Here is a 15,993-nt window from a genome sequence, read left to right on the forward strand (position 1 = left end):
GATAGCTTTCCTGTAATGATTCATTTGATATAGATATAAATGCCTCTTTGGAAAACTAGATACACACCTCTAAAATGGGCCCCTAAGACTACAGGGTTCTTAGGAATTTAACACTCTGTCCGTGAGAATGAAAAAAATTAAGCACAAATGACTTGATTTATAGATGCATATCCACAAATGGAAACCAAAATGGCAATTGCAATTTTAGATTCAGTAATCCAGCTGCTTTAAATGACCTTTCTGTAAGAGGTTAAAATACTGTGAGGAAATATGTGTGAGACGTAGCTTATTAAATACTAATTCTTGAACCTTACAGTATCTGTACCTTTATGCATTCAATGATACATAAAAAAACTTTAATACCAGAAGAAAATCCATGTGACATATAACAGACAAAGGATTTATATATCTGTTTTATAAATATTTACTATACATTAGTAAGGAATTATAAACAAATTCTATAGTTTCAATGGGTTTTGTATATAAATGGGCAATTTATCAAAGAAATACAAATACATAATAAATACATGAAATTGTGCTAAACTTCAATCAGCTAAGAAATACAAATTAAAATAAATATTTTTTATAACCAGATTAGAAAAATTAAAAATATTGAAAACAACTGTTGAATATACGCTGTGTCTGAGGAAACAAACTCTGTTATATTGGTGGTAGATATATAAATTCATACAAATTTTTATAGGATAATTTATTTTTCCTGTTCAAATCTGAAAAATATACATTCTGTGACCTACAAATCTCACTTCTAAGAATCTGTCCTGTAGGCATGGTTACAAGATAATGTAAAAGTAAAATAGGGGATGTTCATTACAGCATTATTAGTAACTGCAAAATATTAGGAGCAACTTAAACATCTATTGATAAGTGATTGTGAAATGAATTAAGGTACAGACATAAACTGGAACACTATGGTAGCTATTAGATAGGGTTTCTGACATACTGGCAATGTTCTTCTTAAGCTGAGTAATGGATGTGTGAATTCACTATATGGCTACATATATAATTGTACATAAGATTTTACATGCTTCTCAATTTTCACAAAAAATTAGAAAAGAATAAGGTGAAGTCTATATATATTAATCAAATAAGATGAATGTGATATGAAAAAACACAATAGAAAATCATTATGCATGGCAAATCTCAATTTTATGAGCAAAAACATCCTGTGTATTCATATATATGAACACATAGCTGTGCTTACATGGCATATAAAAAACTAGGGGGAATATGTAGCAAACCTGGAAAATGGGATTATAAGGATGCTTATAAGAGGAATAGAGAGTAGTATTGGAGAGATTTATACTTTTTATAAAACATATTTTTAGTCATATATATGAGACTAAAGAAGATACATATATGTACATATATATATACATATATAACTTTTGTGTGTACATTTCAATTGACCAAAAAAAAGCCTGCCACTTAAGCAAGCAAAATAAATTTAAAGAGACTAAATTTTAACACTTATCTAGCAATAGGAACTCAGCTATGCAGTTAATTTAAAATAAGTAGGTATTTATTGAGCACATAATAATGAATAGCCTGATGTATTTAGTGAAGTAGAGTTTACAGGGAAGTTTAAGACACTGTGGTTATATCTTACCTATGTTTCTTGCATCACACTTAGAGAAATAAAACTATTTTATCAACAACAGTAAATCCATTTCTTATAGTATATTTTAGATAATAAATCTGAATACCACAAAAAATGACAATACATTGAAAAATTTCCCCAAATAATAATATAAGCAGAAACTTGTTCAGTGCTAATGAAGTTCCAGGACTGACTTTAAATGCATTATAGGTATTAATATATTATGACCAATTATTGTAATCATTCCTGTTTTACAGATGAAGAAAGTGAGACACAGCTTAAGTAACTTGACAAAGGTCACAGAGCTTGCAAGTGGTGGGGTCAAGATTCAAACTTTGGCACTCTGATTCTAATATTTCCACCATGCCTTATTGTTTCTCAAAGAACTCCAATTAAAATCTAATATTAATTATTAAATGATGTTATAACGTGAAAATATATTTTGTTTTTACCTTCAAAAGGCACATAAAACATTTTTGAAAAATATAGCACTGTAAAATGTAAAATGTGTTTATTGTAAAACCTTAGTTATTGCTTCCCTTTCCATAACACAACAATTTTTATGCTTTGATACTACAGTGGATTACATTGAATGTTATACCTGTCAAAACAAAGTTCTTTTTTTGATGGAAATAGTATGTAAGTTTGAGAAACTGATCATAATTAACTGTTTCTTGTTTACTTAAGTAGACTAATATGAACTGAGCCTACAGTAATGTTTATACATTCCAATGCAAAAGAACTGCAGAGCAAGCTAAGTCTTGAATCATTTGTTAAGACTTATTCTCCATTAGTAGATAAAACTTCAAGAGTAAATGAGACTATGCAATCTTTTTTTCCAGTAAATTACAATTCAGTTTAGAAGATGAAGGACTTTTTAAAAAAATTAAATATAGAGAATAATAACAACATTGTGTATAAGAAAGTATTAGAATAAATGTCATAAGTTATATGAAATATTTAAAGAACAGTTCAGAGATAGAAACTGTTGAGATATGAAATACTTACAGGAGTTTTATGCCTAATATAGAACTGAACTTGGACCTACAAGAGAGTGAAAGAATTGAGGAGTCATAAAAGAGAGTACTTTACTTTTTAAGAAAAAAAAGCATATAATTATACCTATATTTTACCTACACTCTTAGGACTGCTGAAAAATTACTATTATTATTGAAGTACATTTTGAAAAAATATCTTACACTATTCAGCAGGAAGTTCTTTTTAAGCTAATCATGTTATAAAGTTTGAAAAGGCTATATTTTTCTTTAATTCAAGCCAATTAAATAACAAGAATCCCTTTCTTTGCAATTCTTTTATGCACTATTTACCCAGCACTGTTTCTCTAAATTTAGTTATACTTACTTGTCCAAGAAAATGTATAGATCAGTTGATTTCTAGTTATTATACATGTGTTTTATGAATAAGAAGAGGTTATCAACTAATCAAAGTTAATCCAGTAACTTCTAGAACTTCTAACTTGCCTTTCAAAGCTTCACCATACTGAGAATAATATGGCAAGGGAATATGAAAGTAGAAACTCTAAGAATCAGGATCCTTAAATGAATATTGGGATGTAGAAAAGAGAAAGGAGACTACTGTGAGTTGCAAATCTTTATACCAGGAAAACTCATGTGAATAAAATGCTTTCTGCTGTCAACGGGAAAAAGGAAGTTGCATGAGAATTGATTATTAAGGAGAGTTTCAAGACAGAGGCAAATTTAATGATAGAATGGCTCAGAAACGGTTTAAGAATATTTTATTTTTAAAAAATTGTAAAGAAACTAATTTTATTATCCTTAATAAACTTCCTAGGCTTTATCTATGTCTACCCAGAAACTTTCTATAAATACTTAAATTCGTAGAGATTGTCAAAAGAACTCCCACTCTTCCCACTACCTAAGGGAGAAAGAGGAGGTGTATGTTGGTCATACTGAGGGGAGGAGAGGGCAGGATGGGTGGTAGGAAGGTATTAGTGCCAAGGGACTGAGAACTTGTCCCGAAATACATGTCTGGAAAAAAATCCAAACTTTCAGTCATCAATATTCAGTCCCTTCGCTGCACAAGCAAAAAGGAATAAAATACACAAGAAAAGCAGACAAATTAAAAGAGAATCTATCCGAGACCCACCAAAAATGGTTTCTTTTTAAAGTCAGTTGAAGAAGAAGTCAAGATCAGTTCATTACATATCCGATTATCCTTCTGATGATCTCACGCTACAGCAAAAGCAATAGAGAGCAATAACCTTAAATGCTCATATAGGACGTGGAGGAAAATATTGTTTATTAAGGTTGTTCATATTTGGGTTCCTCAGGAAACTGAATAATACTGAAATTTGAATGCACTGGAGCATGAACGCAAATGCAAACTGCATACTAAAAATTTCAGCTTGAACTAGCTAGAGCACTCAGAGCAGCCATTGGGATTTTTCTGCATGTGGATTTTTCAATCAGGCTTTATTATTTTAGACTGCTCGATTTTTTGAAGGACAGAAATAATATATTATTTGTTATCTGTGTCAACAGTATCAGTAACAATTAAAAGGACTGTTTCCTTGAACTTAGAGAGCGTTTTAAGTTAGATATATTTTTTGTCTTCTTTTGCTTTTGAAATCTCCTCCTTCCCAGATGCGAACATCTTCCTCATTCTCATGCTCTTCTCTTAATTTTACAGATTTAAGTGTGAAAAAGACAGTCTATAGTCTACAATGGGGGATGGGAAATATTATTGATCAAAATTGGTGAATAAAATATTAAATAATATACTCTATGATGGGTGAGGCTTTAAAAACTGGTGAAGAATATGACACAAATCACAAAAGTCTGGACACCAGGAAGCCAGTGCATTGTCCAGTTTTGTCACCTTGTTCAGACGACACTTTCTGGGCCTCAGTTTTATCATTTAAGGGTGGTTGTGAGTAACTAGATGAGATTATATCTTGAAAAAATACAGAACCATATACAAAAGGCTGATGCTGACTCTGTATTCTAATTTATTACTCATTAGTTAGCATGCAAAACAGTTTCTTATGAAGAACATTAGATGCAGAATCTGAATGGAAACTTCTCTGGCTCTTATTTTCTTTATCTAAATAAGGGATAACGTCACGTATGATTTTTTTAGTACAATGTTACTGGTAGAGGCCAGTTATTTGCAGCAAGCAGCAGGTTTGCAGGGATTTTTCTGGGAATTTCAGATTCAGTATCTGTATTAGTTAAGATTAGGTTTTGCAGCAAATAACAGAAAACCCTCTCAAATGATAAAGAACATGGAGGTTTATTTTTGTCTCATAGGAATGTCTAGGAAGTGGTTCATGACAGGCATGATACTCCATGTTGTCAGGCACTCGGACTCCATTCATCTCGATGTTCTTTCCTGAAGGCTTCAACCTCACAGTCTCAACATGGCAGCATCACATTCCAGAGGAGCAGAACAGGGAAAGGGTCAGAAGACAGGGGAACATACCTCGCTCTCTCCTGCTATTTGCTGTGCCTTGGCTGCAAGCTAGACATGCTGTGTCCATTGCAAATGGCCACAAATCTAAGGCCCTACCACTATTGGAACAGCCACTGGGAGATAACTAGCAGCTTTTACCATTTGTCATTTAATTACTTTAAGGTTAGAAACTATTTATTTATGAATGTCTGAAAGAGAACGGCCTGAGAAATATGTTGGAAAAGTTAAAGCTGCTTTGTGACTGGTTATCACTGTGTTTTTAATTTTGAAAAAGTAAGTGCCAAGACTTCCAGTTTCCAATTTCACACGTAAGGAGCTGAGAAGCTGCCACTCTGTTCTAACAAGTAAGAGCTGAGCAAACTGAAAAATCAACTCTTCTTGGGTCCATAAAAGAAGTGAGGTCACAGGGCAAACTACTGCCCTCAAAATTAGCAAGATGGACAGGCAGATACAGAGACTCACAATATACTGGAGGAGAAATCTCCATGGGAGCCACTGCTGGGGTGGGAAAACAAAAACAGTAATGGATGAATTGCTGGAGGCCATGTGTAGACAGGTCTGAGAGATTAAAAACTCTGGAAGACCTAGTCATAAGGGGACCGACCGCCATGCTTTTCTAAGTTTCACCATCAGCAGCATGACCAGATTATCAAACCAACTACTGAAGAAAATTATACTGTGCTTCTGGCAGTAGGAGGGAAAAAAAAATCATTTTGATATATGCCAGAGCGCTCTGTTCTTAACAAGATCTGTTCTTAAAAAAACTGCTTAACGAGAGCCTAACCTGCTGGGGTTTTATCAGAGCCTAACTAACCTAAGGGAAGGACTCAGAAACAATTGTGATGTTCAGCGTGTAGAGGAATAGGCTCGCTAAACGATGGAGATCTAATCATAGGACTATAGAAGGTTTCCCTCTCCCAGTACCTTATCACCATATTAGTAAAGGCCTATTTACAGCAGTTCCTTTTACCCAGTATACCATGTTCAGCTATCAAGAAAAAAATTACAAGGCATACTGTTTCAGTCCATTCTGTATTGCTATAACAAAATACCTGAGACTAGATAATTTACAATGAATAGGTATTTATTCAGCTCATGGTTTTAGGGGCTGGAAGTCCAAGATTAATGGGCCAAATATGACAAAGGCCTTCTTGCTGTATCCGCCAATGGAAGAATGGCAGAAATGCAAAAGAGCATACAGGAGTGGGAAGGGGGCCCACCTCATCCTTTTATCAGAAACCCACCCCTGCGAAAACAGCATGAATTCACTCATGAGGGCAGAGCCCTCATAACCTAATCACTTCATAAAGATTCCATCTCTCAACACTGCTGCAGTGGGGATTATTTTTGTTTTAAAGCACCTGTGACTGGGTGCTTTAAAAGGAAAAGAGGTTGATTTAGCTCATGGTTCTGTAGGCTGAGAAGTTTAAGGGCTTGGCCCTGGCTCTGGTGAGGGCTTTCATGCTGCATCACAACATGGCAGAGAAGGCCAAAGGAGAAATGAACATGTACAAAAAGAAGAAACCTGAGGGGCATCCTGGCTTTATAATGACCCACTCTCTTGGGAACTAAATCCATTCCCATGAGAACTCACGACCATGAGAACAGCATCATGTCATTTCTCAGGAATCCATCTCCATAACCCAACTACCTCCCACTAAGCCCTACTTCCCAAGATTATTACACTTGGGGTCAAATTTCAACATAAGCTTTGGTGGGGACTAACAAAGCAGATCTAAGTTACAGCAAGGATCAAGTTTCCAACACACGAACCTTGGGGAACACATTCAAAGCATAGCATATACTAAAAGGCTAAAGCAAAGTCTGAAGAGACAGCAAGCATCAGAACTTGGAAGTTGCCACTCTGTTCTAACAAGTAAAAGCCAGACATGTCGGCGATGTTAGAATTATCAGACAAATAATTTAAAACAACTGTGATTCAGACCAGGGCCTGTTGGGAGGTTTGGGGGTTAGGAGAGGGATAGCATTAGGAGAAATACCTAATGTAGATGACTGGTTGATGAGCACAGCAAACCACCACTGTGTATACCTGTACGTTCTGCACATGTATCCCAGAACTTAAAGTATAATGAAAAAAGAAAAAAATCCTGCAACTAAGATGCTAAGGGCTCTAAAGGATAAATTACACATGCAAGAGCAGATGGGCAATGTAAGCAGAGAGATGGAAATTCAAAGAAATAGCCAAAAAGAAATGCTAGGATAAAAAATACTTTAAGAGAAATTAAGAATACCTTTGATAAGTTTATTAGTAGATTGGACATGGTTGAGGCAAGAATCTCTGAACTTGAGGATATATCAAGAGAAATAGCCAAAACTATAAAGAAAGAACAGACTGAAAAAAAAATTAAAGCAAGATGTAGTATCTAAGAGCTGTGGAACAATTAAAAAGAGAGAAGATATGTATAATAACAATACAAGAGGAAGAAAGAAGAGACAAAACTGCTACATACTGAATGTTAATATCTCCCCAAATTCATATGTCGAAAGCTAATTGCCAGTGTGATGGTATATGGAGGTAGAGCTTTGAGGAGGTGATTAGGTCATAAGGATAAAGGCCTCATTAATAGCATTAGTGTCCTTACAAAGGAGACCCCAGATAGCTCTCTTGCTCCTTCCTTCATGTGAAGACACGGCAAACAGAAGGTTTTTAATGAATCAGGAAGTGGGCCCTCATCAGATACCAGATCTACCCATGCCTTCACTGTGGACATTTTAGTCTCCAGAACCGTGAGAAACAAATGTTTAAAAGCTGCCCAGGCTATGGCACTCTTTTCTAAGCAGCCTGAATGAACTAAAACAGAAATTGGTACCTGGAAGTGAGGTGCTGCTGTAATAAATGCCTAAAAACATGAAAGCAACTTTTGAATTGGGGAATGCGTAGAGGCTAGAAAAGCTTGAAATGCGTGCTAGAAAAAGCCTACATTGCTGGGAGCAAACGTTTAAAAGTGATTCTGGTAAGGTCCTGGGGAGGAAAAAACAGAGGAGAGCTGTAGAGAAAGCCTCAATCTTCTCAGAGCATGGCTAAGGAATCCTGAACATGTTGATAGGAATATGCACTATGAAAACCATTCTGATGAGGTCTCAAAAGGAAATGAGGAAGATGCTTTTGGAAACTGGAGGAGAGACTATCCTTGTTAGAAAGTGGTAAAAAAAAAAAGTTGGCTGAATTGTGTTGGTGTTCTAGTGTTTTGTGGAAGGTAGACTTGTGAACAATAAAATTGAATATGTTTTGCTGAGAAATTTTCTAAGCAAAGTCTTAAAGGTGCAGCTTGGCTTCTCTTTAGCACTCATAGTAAAATTTAAGAACGAAAGAAATGACTGACTTAAAGACAATTATTAAGTGAAAAGGAAGCAGAACTCAAAGATTTGAAAAATTCTCAGCATATCCATACTGTAAAAACAGAGAAATCATGGTCAGAAGAAAACACTAAGGGTGTAGCCAGGCAACTATTTGAAAAGGATGTTAGTATTCATTAGCCATCTCAACAGAAGCTATTCTCTAAAATGATGGAAAAATAACAGTTCAGAGATTATCAGGGCTTTACTTAATGTCACAGACCCAGAGTGCAAGGGTTCTAGGTCGGAGTAGTTTCAAAGGGGTGGGGCCACGTCCCCAGTCCAAACAGGTCAGGATATCCCTGTCCAGTGCCTCAGGGGTGGGGCCTACCCAGAGACCTGTGAAATGGGCTGCACCCAGCAAAGCCAGGGGGGCCTTGCTGCCTCCACCTAGATTTCAAAGGCAGGACTTCCCAGCAGAACTACGGGCACAGGACCCGAGTCAGGACAGCCAAGAGGCCCAAGATAGAGAAGCAGCATGGGTAAGGCCATGACAAAAGGCTCCCACTAAGGCAATGCCCAGTGGAGACAGGAAGGTGAGGCTGCCTTTATGACACCAGACCAGCCTAGGGGAGGTGCAGGCATGGAACCCCAGTGGAGCCAGAATTGCTGCTTTTAAGAGTCACAAACATGCAACTCTCACCCATGAGAGATGTGGATTTGGGACAACAACAGTAGTGGGTCTGAAAGGCAAAGCACTGAGCCATAAGGGATTTTTCTCAAGCTTTAATATTTCATGTTGCTTGCCCCATTAGGTTTTGCATTTACCTTAGACCTGCCCCTCCTTTATTCTTTTCTATTTATTCCTTTTAGAATGAGACTGTCCATCCTATGCCTATTTCAACATTGTATATAATGCACAGGACATGTTTGGTTTCACAGGTTCATAGCTGGAGAGCAATTGATCTCAAGATAAATTATGCCTTAAGTGTCACCAAAACCTGACTTGTTTAAATGAGACTCTTGACTTACATTTAAACTTAATACTGGAATGAGTTAAAACTATAGGGCTATTGGGATGGAATGGGTACATTCTGCATATGAGAAAAACATAAACTTTAAGGGACCATGGAGAGAATGCTATAAATTGAATATTTGTGTCCTCCCAAAATTTTTATGTTGAAACTGAATCCCCAATGTGATGATATTTGGAGGTGGAAGTTTGGGGAAGTAATTACATCATGAGGGTAGAGCCCTCATGAATCAGATTAGAACTTTATGGAAAAGGCCCCGGAGAACTCCCTCACCCCTTCTGCCATGTGAGAGCACAGTGAAGAGACAGTCATGCACGAACCAAGAAGCAAGCCCTCTCCAGACTCCAAAACTGCTAGCTTCTTGATCTTAGGCTTCCCAGCCATCAGAACTATGGGAGAAAAATATTTGTTATATATAGGCCAACTAGTCTATGGTGTTCCATTAAAGCAGCTCAAATGGACTAAAACTCAGACAGGACAAATATTCAAAACAGTAATGACCAAAAATGTCCTAAAATGAATGCCAGACACCAAAGTTCTGATTCAGAAAGCTCAGAGAACATCAAGCAGGATAAATGCTAAAAAATATACAAATATACATATCATTTTCAAATTACAGAAAGTCAAAGATGAAGAAAAAAATACTGAAAGAAGCCAGAGAGGGGAAAATATGTTACATATAGAGCAGTAGAGATAAGAATTACATTTGACTTCTCATCATAAAACACGCAGCAAGAAAACAGTGGAGTGAAATAAAGTGGTAGAGAAACACCACCAACCAAGAATTCTATGTCTTGCAAAATCATCCTTCACATATGTTTCGTTATAAATTTGTCCACACTTATAGCACATACAATGCAAAGTGTAAACACTAAATTAAACTATAGACTTCGGGTGACAATAATGTATCAACGTTGGTTCATCAGTTGTAACAAATGTAACACTCTTATGGGGGGTGTTGATATGGGGGAGGCCATGCATATGAAGAGGCAGGGGTGTATGGAATATATATATATATATATAATATATACCTTCTGCTCAATTTTGCTATGAATCTAAAAATGCTCCATAAGAATAAAGTCTTCAAAAACATTTCAAAATGTAACACTCTCTGGAAGGGAAAGATAGACTTCCACATTATTTTAAAGTCACATTTGAAAATAAAAATATTTGGTATGAATAAAAATATTGTACACTGTGCTGTAACAAAAAGTTCATGAAATTTTACTTTTTGCCTGCTATAACACTGAGAAATTGAGCATTAGAAAAAAAAATTAAATCTTTACCCTGTCACACAAACCTTGACAAAATTGATAAGATCTAATAACTTAAACATTTTAAAATCTGTACTATTTTTGTCATTACAAATTGTACTTCATTTTATTGTGCTTCAGAAATACTGCATTTTTTATAACTTGAAGGTCTGTGGCAACCCTGTGTTGGGCGAGTTCATTGGCACCATTTTTTCAAGAGCATGTGCTTACTTCTTATCTCTGCATCATATTTTGATAATTTTTGTAATAATTTCTAGTTTTTTACCATTGTATCTGTTACGATGCTGTATGATCAGTGATCTTTGATGTTCTTATTGTAATTAATTTTGGGGCACCATGAATCATGCCCATATAAGACAGTGAATTTAATCCATAATTGTGGGTATTCTGACTAACCTACCAAAACGACTGTTTCCCTTTCTTTCACCCTCTCATTGGACCTCCCTATTCCCTGAGACACAGAAATTTTGAAACTAGGCCAACTAACAACCCTACAATGGCCTCTAGGTGCTCAAATGGAGAGTCACATGTCTTGTCTCTTACTTTAAATTAAAAGCAAGAAATAATTAATCTAGTGAGTAATTCATGTCAAAAGCCAATATAGGTCAAAAGCCAGGCTCCTTGAGCCAGTTAGCCAAATTGTGAATGCAAGGGAAAAATTATTAAAGGAAATTAAAAGTGCTCTTCTAGTGAACACATGAATGATAAGAAAGCAAAACAGCCTTATTGCTGATATGAAGAAAATTTTGTTGGACTGGACAGATGATCAAACCAGTCACAAAATTCCCTTAATTCCAAACCTAATCCAGAGCAAGTTCGTAACTCACTTCTATTCTATAAAGGCTGAGAGAGGTGGGAAGCAGCAGCAGAAGAGCTTGCAGCTAGCAGAGTATGGTTCACGAGATCAAGAAGCTGTCTCCAAAACTTAAAAGCTCAAGGTGAATAAGCAAGTACTGATGTAGAAGCTGCAGCAAGTTATCCAGAAGATCTAGCTAAGACTATTGATGAAGGTGGCTGCACTAAACAACGAATTTTCGGCACAGATAAAACAACCTTATATTGGAAAAATATGCCATCTAGGACTTTCTTAGCTCAAGAGAAGAAGTCAATGGCTGGTTTCAAACCTTCAAAGAACAGCCTGACTCTCATGAGAGGCAAATGCAGCTGGTGACCAAAGTTGAAGCCAATGCTAATTTACCATATGAAAACCCTAGGGACCCAAGAATTATACTAAGTCTACTCTGCCTATGCTCTATAAATGAAGCAACAAAGCCTGCATGGCAGCACATCTGTTTATAGCATGGTTTACTAAATATTTTTAGCCTACTGTTGAAACTGCTGTTCAGAAAAAAAAGATTCCTATAAAAATATTACTGCTCATTGACAATGCACCTACCCACCCAGGAGTGCTGATGAAGATGCACAAAGAAATTAGTGTTATTTTCATGCCTGCTAACGCAACATCCATTCTGCTTCCCATGAATCAAAAAATAATTTTGACTTTTGAGTCTTATTATTTAAGAAATTTCATAAGGCTATAGCTGCTATAGATAGTGATTAATCTGATGGATCCAGGCAAAGTAAATTGAAAACCTCCTGGAAAGGATTCACCATTCTAGGTGCCATTAAGAACATTCGTGATTCGTGGGAGGAGGTCAGAATATCCACACTGATAGGAGTTTGGAAGAGGTTGATTCCAACTCTCATGAATGACTTTGAGGGGTTCAAGGCTTCAGTGGAGGAAGTAACCGTAGATATGGTAGAATTAGCAAGAGAACATGAATATGAAGTGGAGCCTGAATATGGGATTGAATTGTTGCAATATCATGATAAAACTTGGATGAGAAGTTGCTTCTTATGAATAAGCCAGTGAGATGAATCTAATCCTGTGAAGATGCTGTGAACACTGTTGAAATGACAAAGGATTTAGAATATCATATAAACTTAGTTCATAAAGCAATGACAAGGTTTAAGAGAATTGACTCAAATTTTGAAAGAAGTTCTGCTGTGGGTAAAATGTTATAAAAACTGCATGCTACAGAGAAATCTTTTATGAAAGAAGAAGTCAACTGATATGGTAAATTTCACTGTCTTATTTTAAGAAATTGCCACAGCCACCCCAGTCTTGATCACTCTGATCAGAGAGCAGCCATCAATATGAAGGCAAGAGCCCCTCCCCATCAGCAAAAAGATTCACTCACTGAAGGCTGAGATGATAGCAATTTTTAGCAAGAAAGTATTTTTTAATTAAGTTACGTACTTTTTTTAGATAATGGTATTGCATATGTAATAGGCTATAGTATAGTGTAAACACAACTTGCATATGTACTGAGAAGCCAAGAAACATGTGTGACTGGCTTTATGGCAACATTCACTTTGCTGCACTTGTCTGGAACCAAATCCATAATATCTTCAAAGTATGTCTGTATATAATTATTATTCCTATATTTCTGAATTTCTAAACTGCTTAGTTCTCTGTCTTCACAATTGACCTAAACATATGTAATAAAACTCAAAATAATGTAACCATTAATAATGAGATTATGAGAATTCCCATAGTATATAAAGGAGCCACTAAGAGGAGGAAGTATGGTGTTGTGGAAAGAACACAGGCTTTGTAAAGAAAATCCTGGATAAATACCACTATTTACTCATTCATTCATTCATAGCACCTATTGCCATTATATGTATCTGTTTCATGCAATATGTGTTAGGCATAGAATTTATAATGTATTTAGGGACACAGATATAAAACCTATAATAAACAATTTAATTATAAATTTAAATTTGTAAGTAATTTAAAGTAGGAGTAAAAGGTACTATAAACATCTAAATGTAAGCTCTAGCAATGAAACAGAATAAGGTAGATTTATATTTGCTAGTCTTGAGAATCTTTTGCACTTAAAAATTTAAATTCACTATTAAGTTAAAAAAAACTGCAAAATAGTATGTGCAGTATGATTCAATTTCACTTAAATAAATAATTGTATCAAAATTCCAACAATATTATTATATTAAATTCATAGAAAAAATTGTAGGAATACAATGAATTATTAACAGAAGATATCTCTGATATTCCTGTTAAATATGTTTCTAACAACTTAATTGTTTACACTGAGCATATATTACTTTTATGCTCAAAAAAAGAAAAGGTATTTTTGAAATAAAATATAGGAACATACAACTTTAACATCAGTCTGGCCCCTGAACATCTAGAAATGCCCAGGAAAAGCTTTTATTAAACTGGTAAAAAATTAACAAAGAAATCTAATATTCTTAAAAAAAAGAGAGAATGTTTTAAAATATTTTAAGTTAATAATTTCTTTCTTGTATAGTGAAAATTCAAGATTTGGTATCAATCATTAAAGATAATTACATTTTCTACTTAGAAAAGAAGGAGAATAAATCCTGCTTTCTCTTAGTTTTCAGAAATACTAAAGAATAAAAAATGATTCAGGCTCTCACAAAATAAAAATACATTCAATATTTATTATAAACACTGTACTGTGCTAGTGGGAAAATGTGAAATGCAAAAATTCATTTTTATTTATTTTTTGAGCATAAATGTAATATATGCTCAGTATAAACAATTAAGTCATTATAAATATATTTAACAGGAATACCAGCAATAACTTCTGTTAATAATTCAATGTATTCCTACAATTTTTTCTATGAATTGAATAAAATATTGTTGGAAATTTTTATGCAATTATTTATTTAAGAAATTTATTTATTTAAGATTTAAATAAATAAAATATTAAAATTTCTTTAAGGAATTATGCTAAGAAAGAAAGAGTTTATTAATTTGACAAATATGAATTGGGTACCTACTCTGTACCAGGTCTTGGGGGTTCAGATGCAATGCTCTGAGGATTCAAAAATGAAAAGGACATAGTCCCTGCCTTCAAAACACTTTTGATTTAGCAATAGAGCAGACATATAAATAGCTTTCTAAATATATTACTGGAAAAAAATCAAATAACCAAGATAATTTTTAGATCTAGACAAATATATCATGCCAGCACATACACATTCTTCTATGGAGTTGTCACAGAGCCATACACTTTACAATCAGGGAAACCAAAAAGCTTGAATGGCTTCCTAAGGAAATAGATTGAGCTTGAACGGCAAAACCAAGGAAATAGAGAAAAGTCAACTTGGGTTATGGAACAAGAAAAAGGAGACAGATACATTTTGTTCAAATGACTATCATAAAGTTTGGTAGCTCTTTTGAAATAGTCACTTTCTGGGCTTTATGTAATAATACTGGATCTTGAAACAGTTTAGCTGCTGACAATATAAACCATTCTAAGAAAAGTTCATCTTACATCTCAGAATAGTTCTGCTTTTCTCTCTTTGTCAGTTTTTCTAGTGGTGACTGTGGCAATAAAAAAAGCCTTAGATCCATAGTGATAAGAGAAAGTGGTTTTCTTTCTTCGTAGTCAACATGAGCATTTACATTAAGAGTCCACTAATAAGCATTTTCATTAGCAGTGCAATGAAATTCCCGTGTTTGGGAACAGAACTAGCTCTCACTGAGACATTCACTCATTCATCCGATCAACATTTTTCTCTCACTTACAATATACCAAATAATTATTGGGCACTGGTGGTAAGAAATTAGGAAGGCATAGTCAAGACCCTTGAATTTACACAGATGCCTGTTGTGTAGGCAATACATTTCCTAAAATCTGGCATTCTATGGTTGCTAAATAGGATTAATCATATTTCATTGGTCATATCTTCATTTCTTAATCCTTTATAAATATGTATGTTCTTTTTTTTCATTTTTGAGACAGAGTCTCACTCTGTCACCCATGCTAAAGTGCAGTGGCATGATCTCGGCTCACTGCAACCTCCACCACCAGTAGGTTCAAGCAATTCTCCTGCCTCAGCCTCCAACCAGCTGGGACCACAGACATGAGCCATCACACCCGACTAATTTTTGTATTTTTTAGTAGACATGGTGTTTTGCAGTGTTGGTCAGGCTGGTCTTGAACTCCTGACCTCAAGGGATCCATCCACCTTGGCCTCCCAAAGTGCTGAAATTACAGGCTTGAGCCACCGTACCCAGCCTCTGTGTTCCTATGTACCCAGAATTATGCCACACAGAAAACTGTGTGTTACAACAGACATAGCCTCTCTTCTTAAAGACAAGGTAATTTAGCTGAAATAGAGGGGGACAGAAATAGTCAGTTTCTGAAATAATTTCCATTCTTCTTTCTTCCCTTCTAAAACACTAATTCTTGTGTAGGGAGCAATATGTGCAGCCCAGATAATAAACAATGATTAGTCTAAGCCCATGGTTCCCAAACTC

The 15,993-nt window shown here is 35.2% G+C and overlaps 1 protein-coding gene across 14 annotated transcripts in view; it reads right to left on the bottom strand.

Annotated features, from left to right (window-relative positions):
• LOC108592676 (putative uncharacterized protein CCDC28A-AS1) overlaps positions 1-15,993 on the bottom strand; it is a 144,694-nt gene that overhangs the window by 67,114 nt on the left and 61,587 nt on the right. For 12 of the 14 annotated variants that reach the window (XM_078332633.1, XM_078332630.1, XM_078332631.1 and 9 more), the window contains exon 3: positions 2,627-2,662. The exons of the other annotated variants lie outside the window; for them this stretch is intronic. In XM_078332633.1, the coding sequence (XP_078188759.1) occupies positions 2,627-2,662 (36 nt within the window). The remainder of the gene's footprint in view (positions 1-2,626; positions 2,663-15,993) is intronic. 14 annotated transcript variants of the gene reach the window in all.

The sequence above is a fragment of the Callithrix jacchus genome, chromosome 7, assembly GCF_049354715.1.
Source record: "Callithrix jacchus isolate 240 chromosome 7, calJac240_pri, whole genome shotgun sequence".
NCBI classification, from domain to species: domain Eukaryota; kingdom Metazoa; phylum Chordata; class Mammalia; order Primates; family Cebidae; genus Callithrix; species Callithrix jacchus.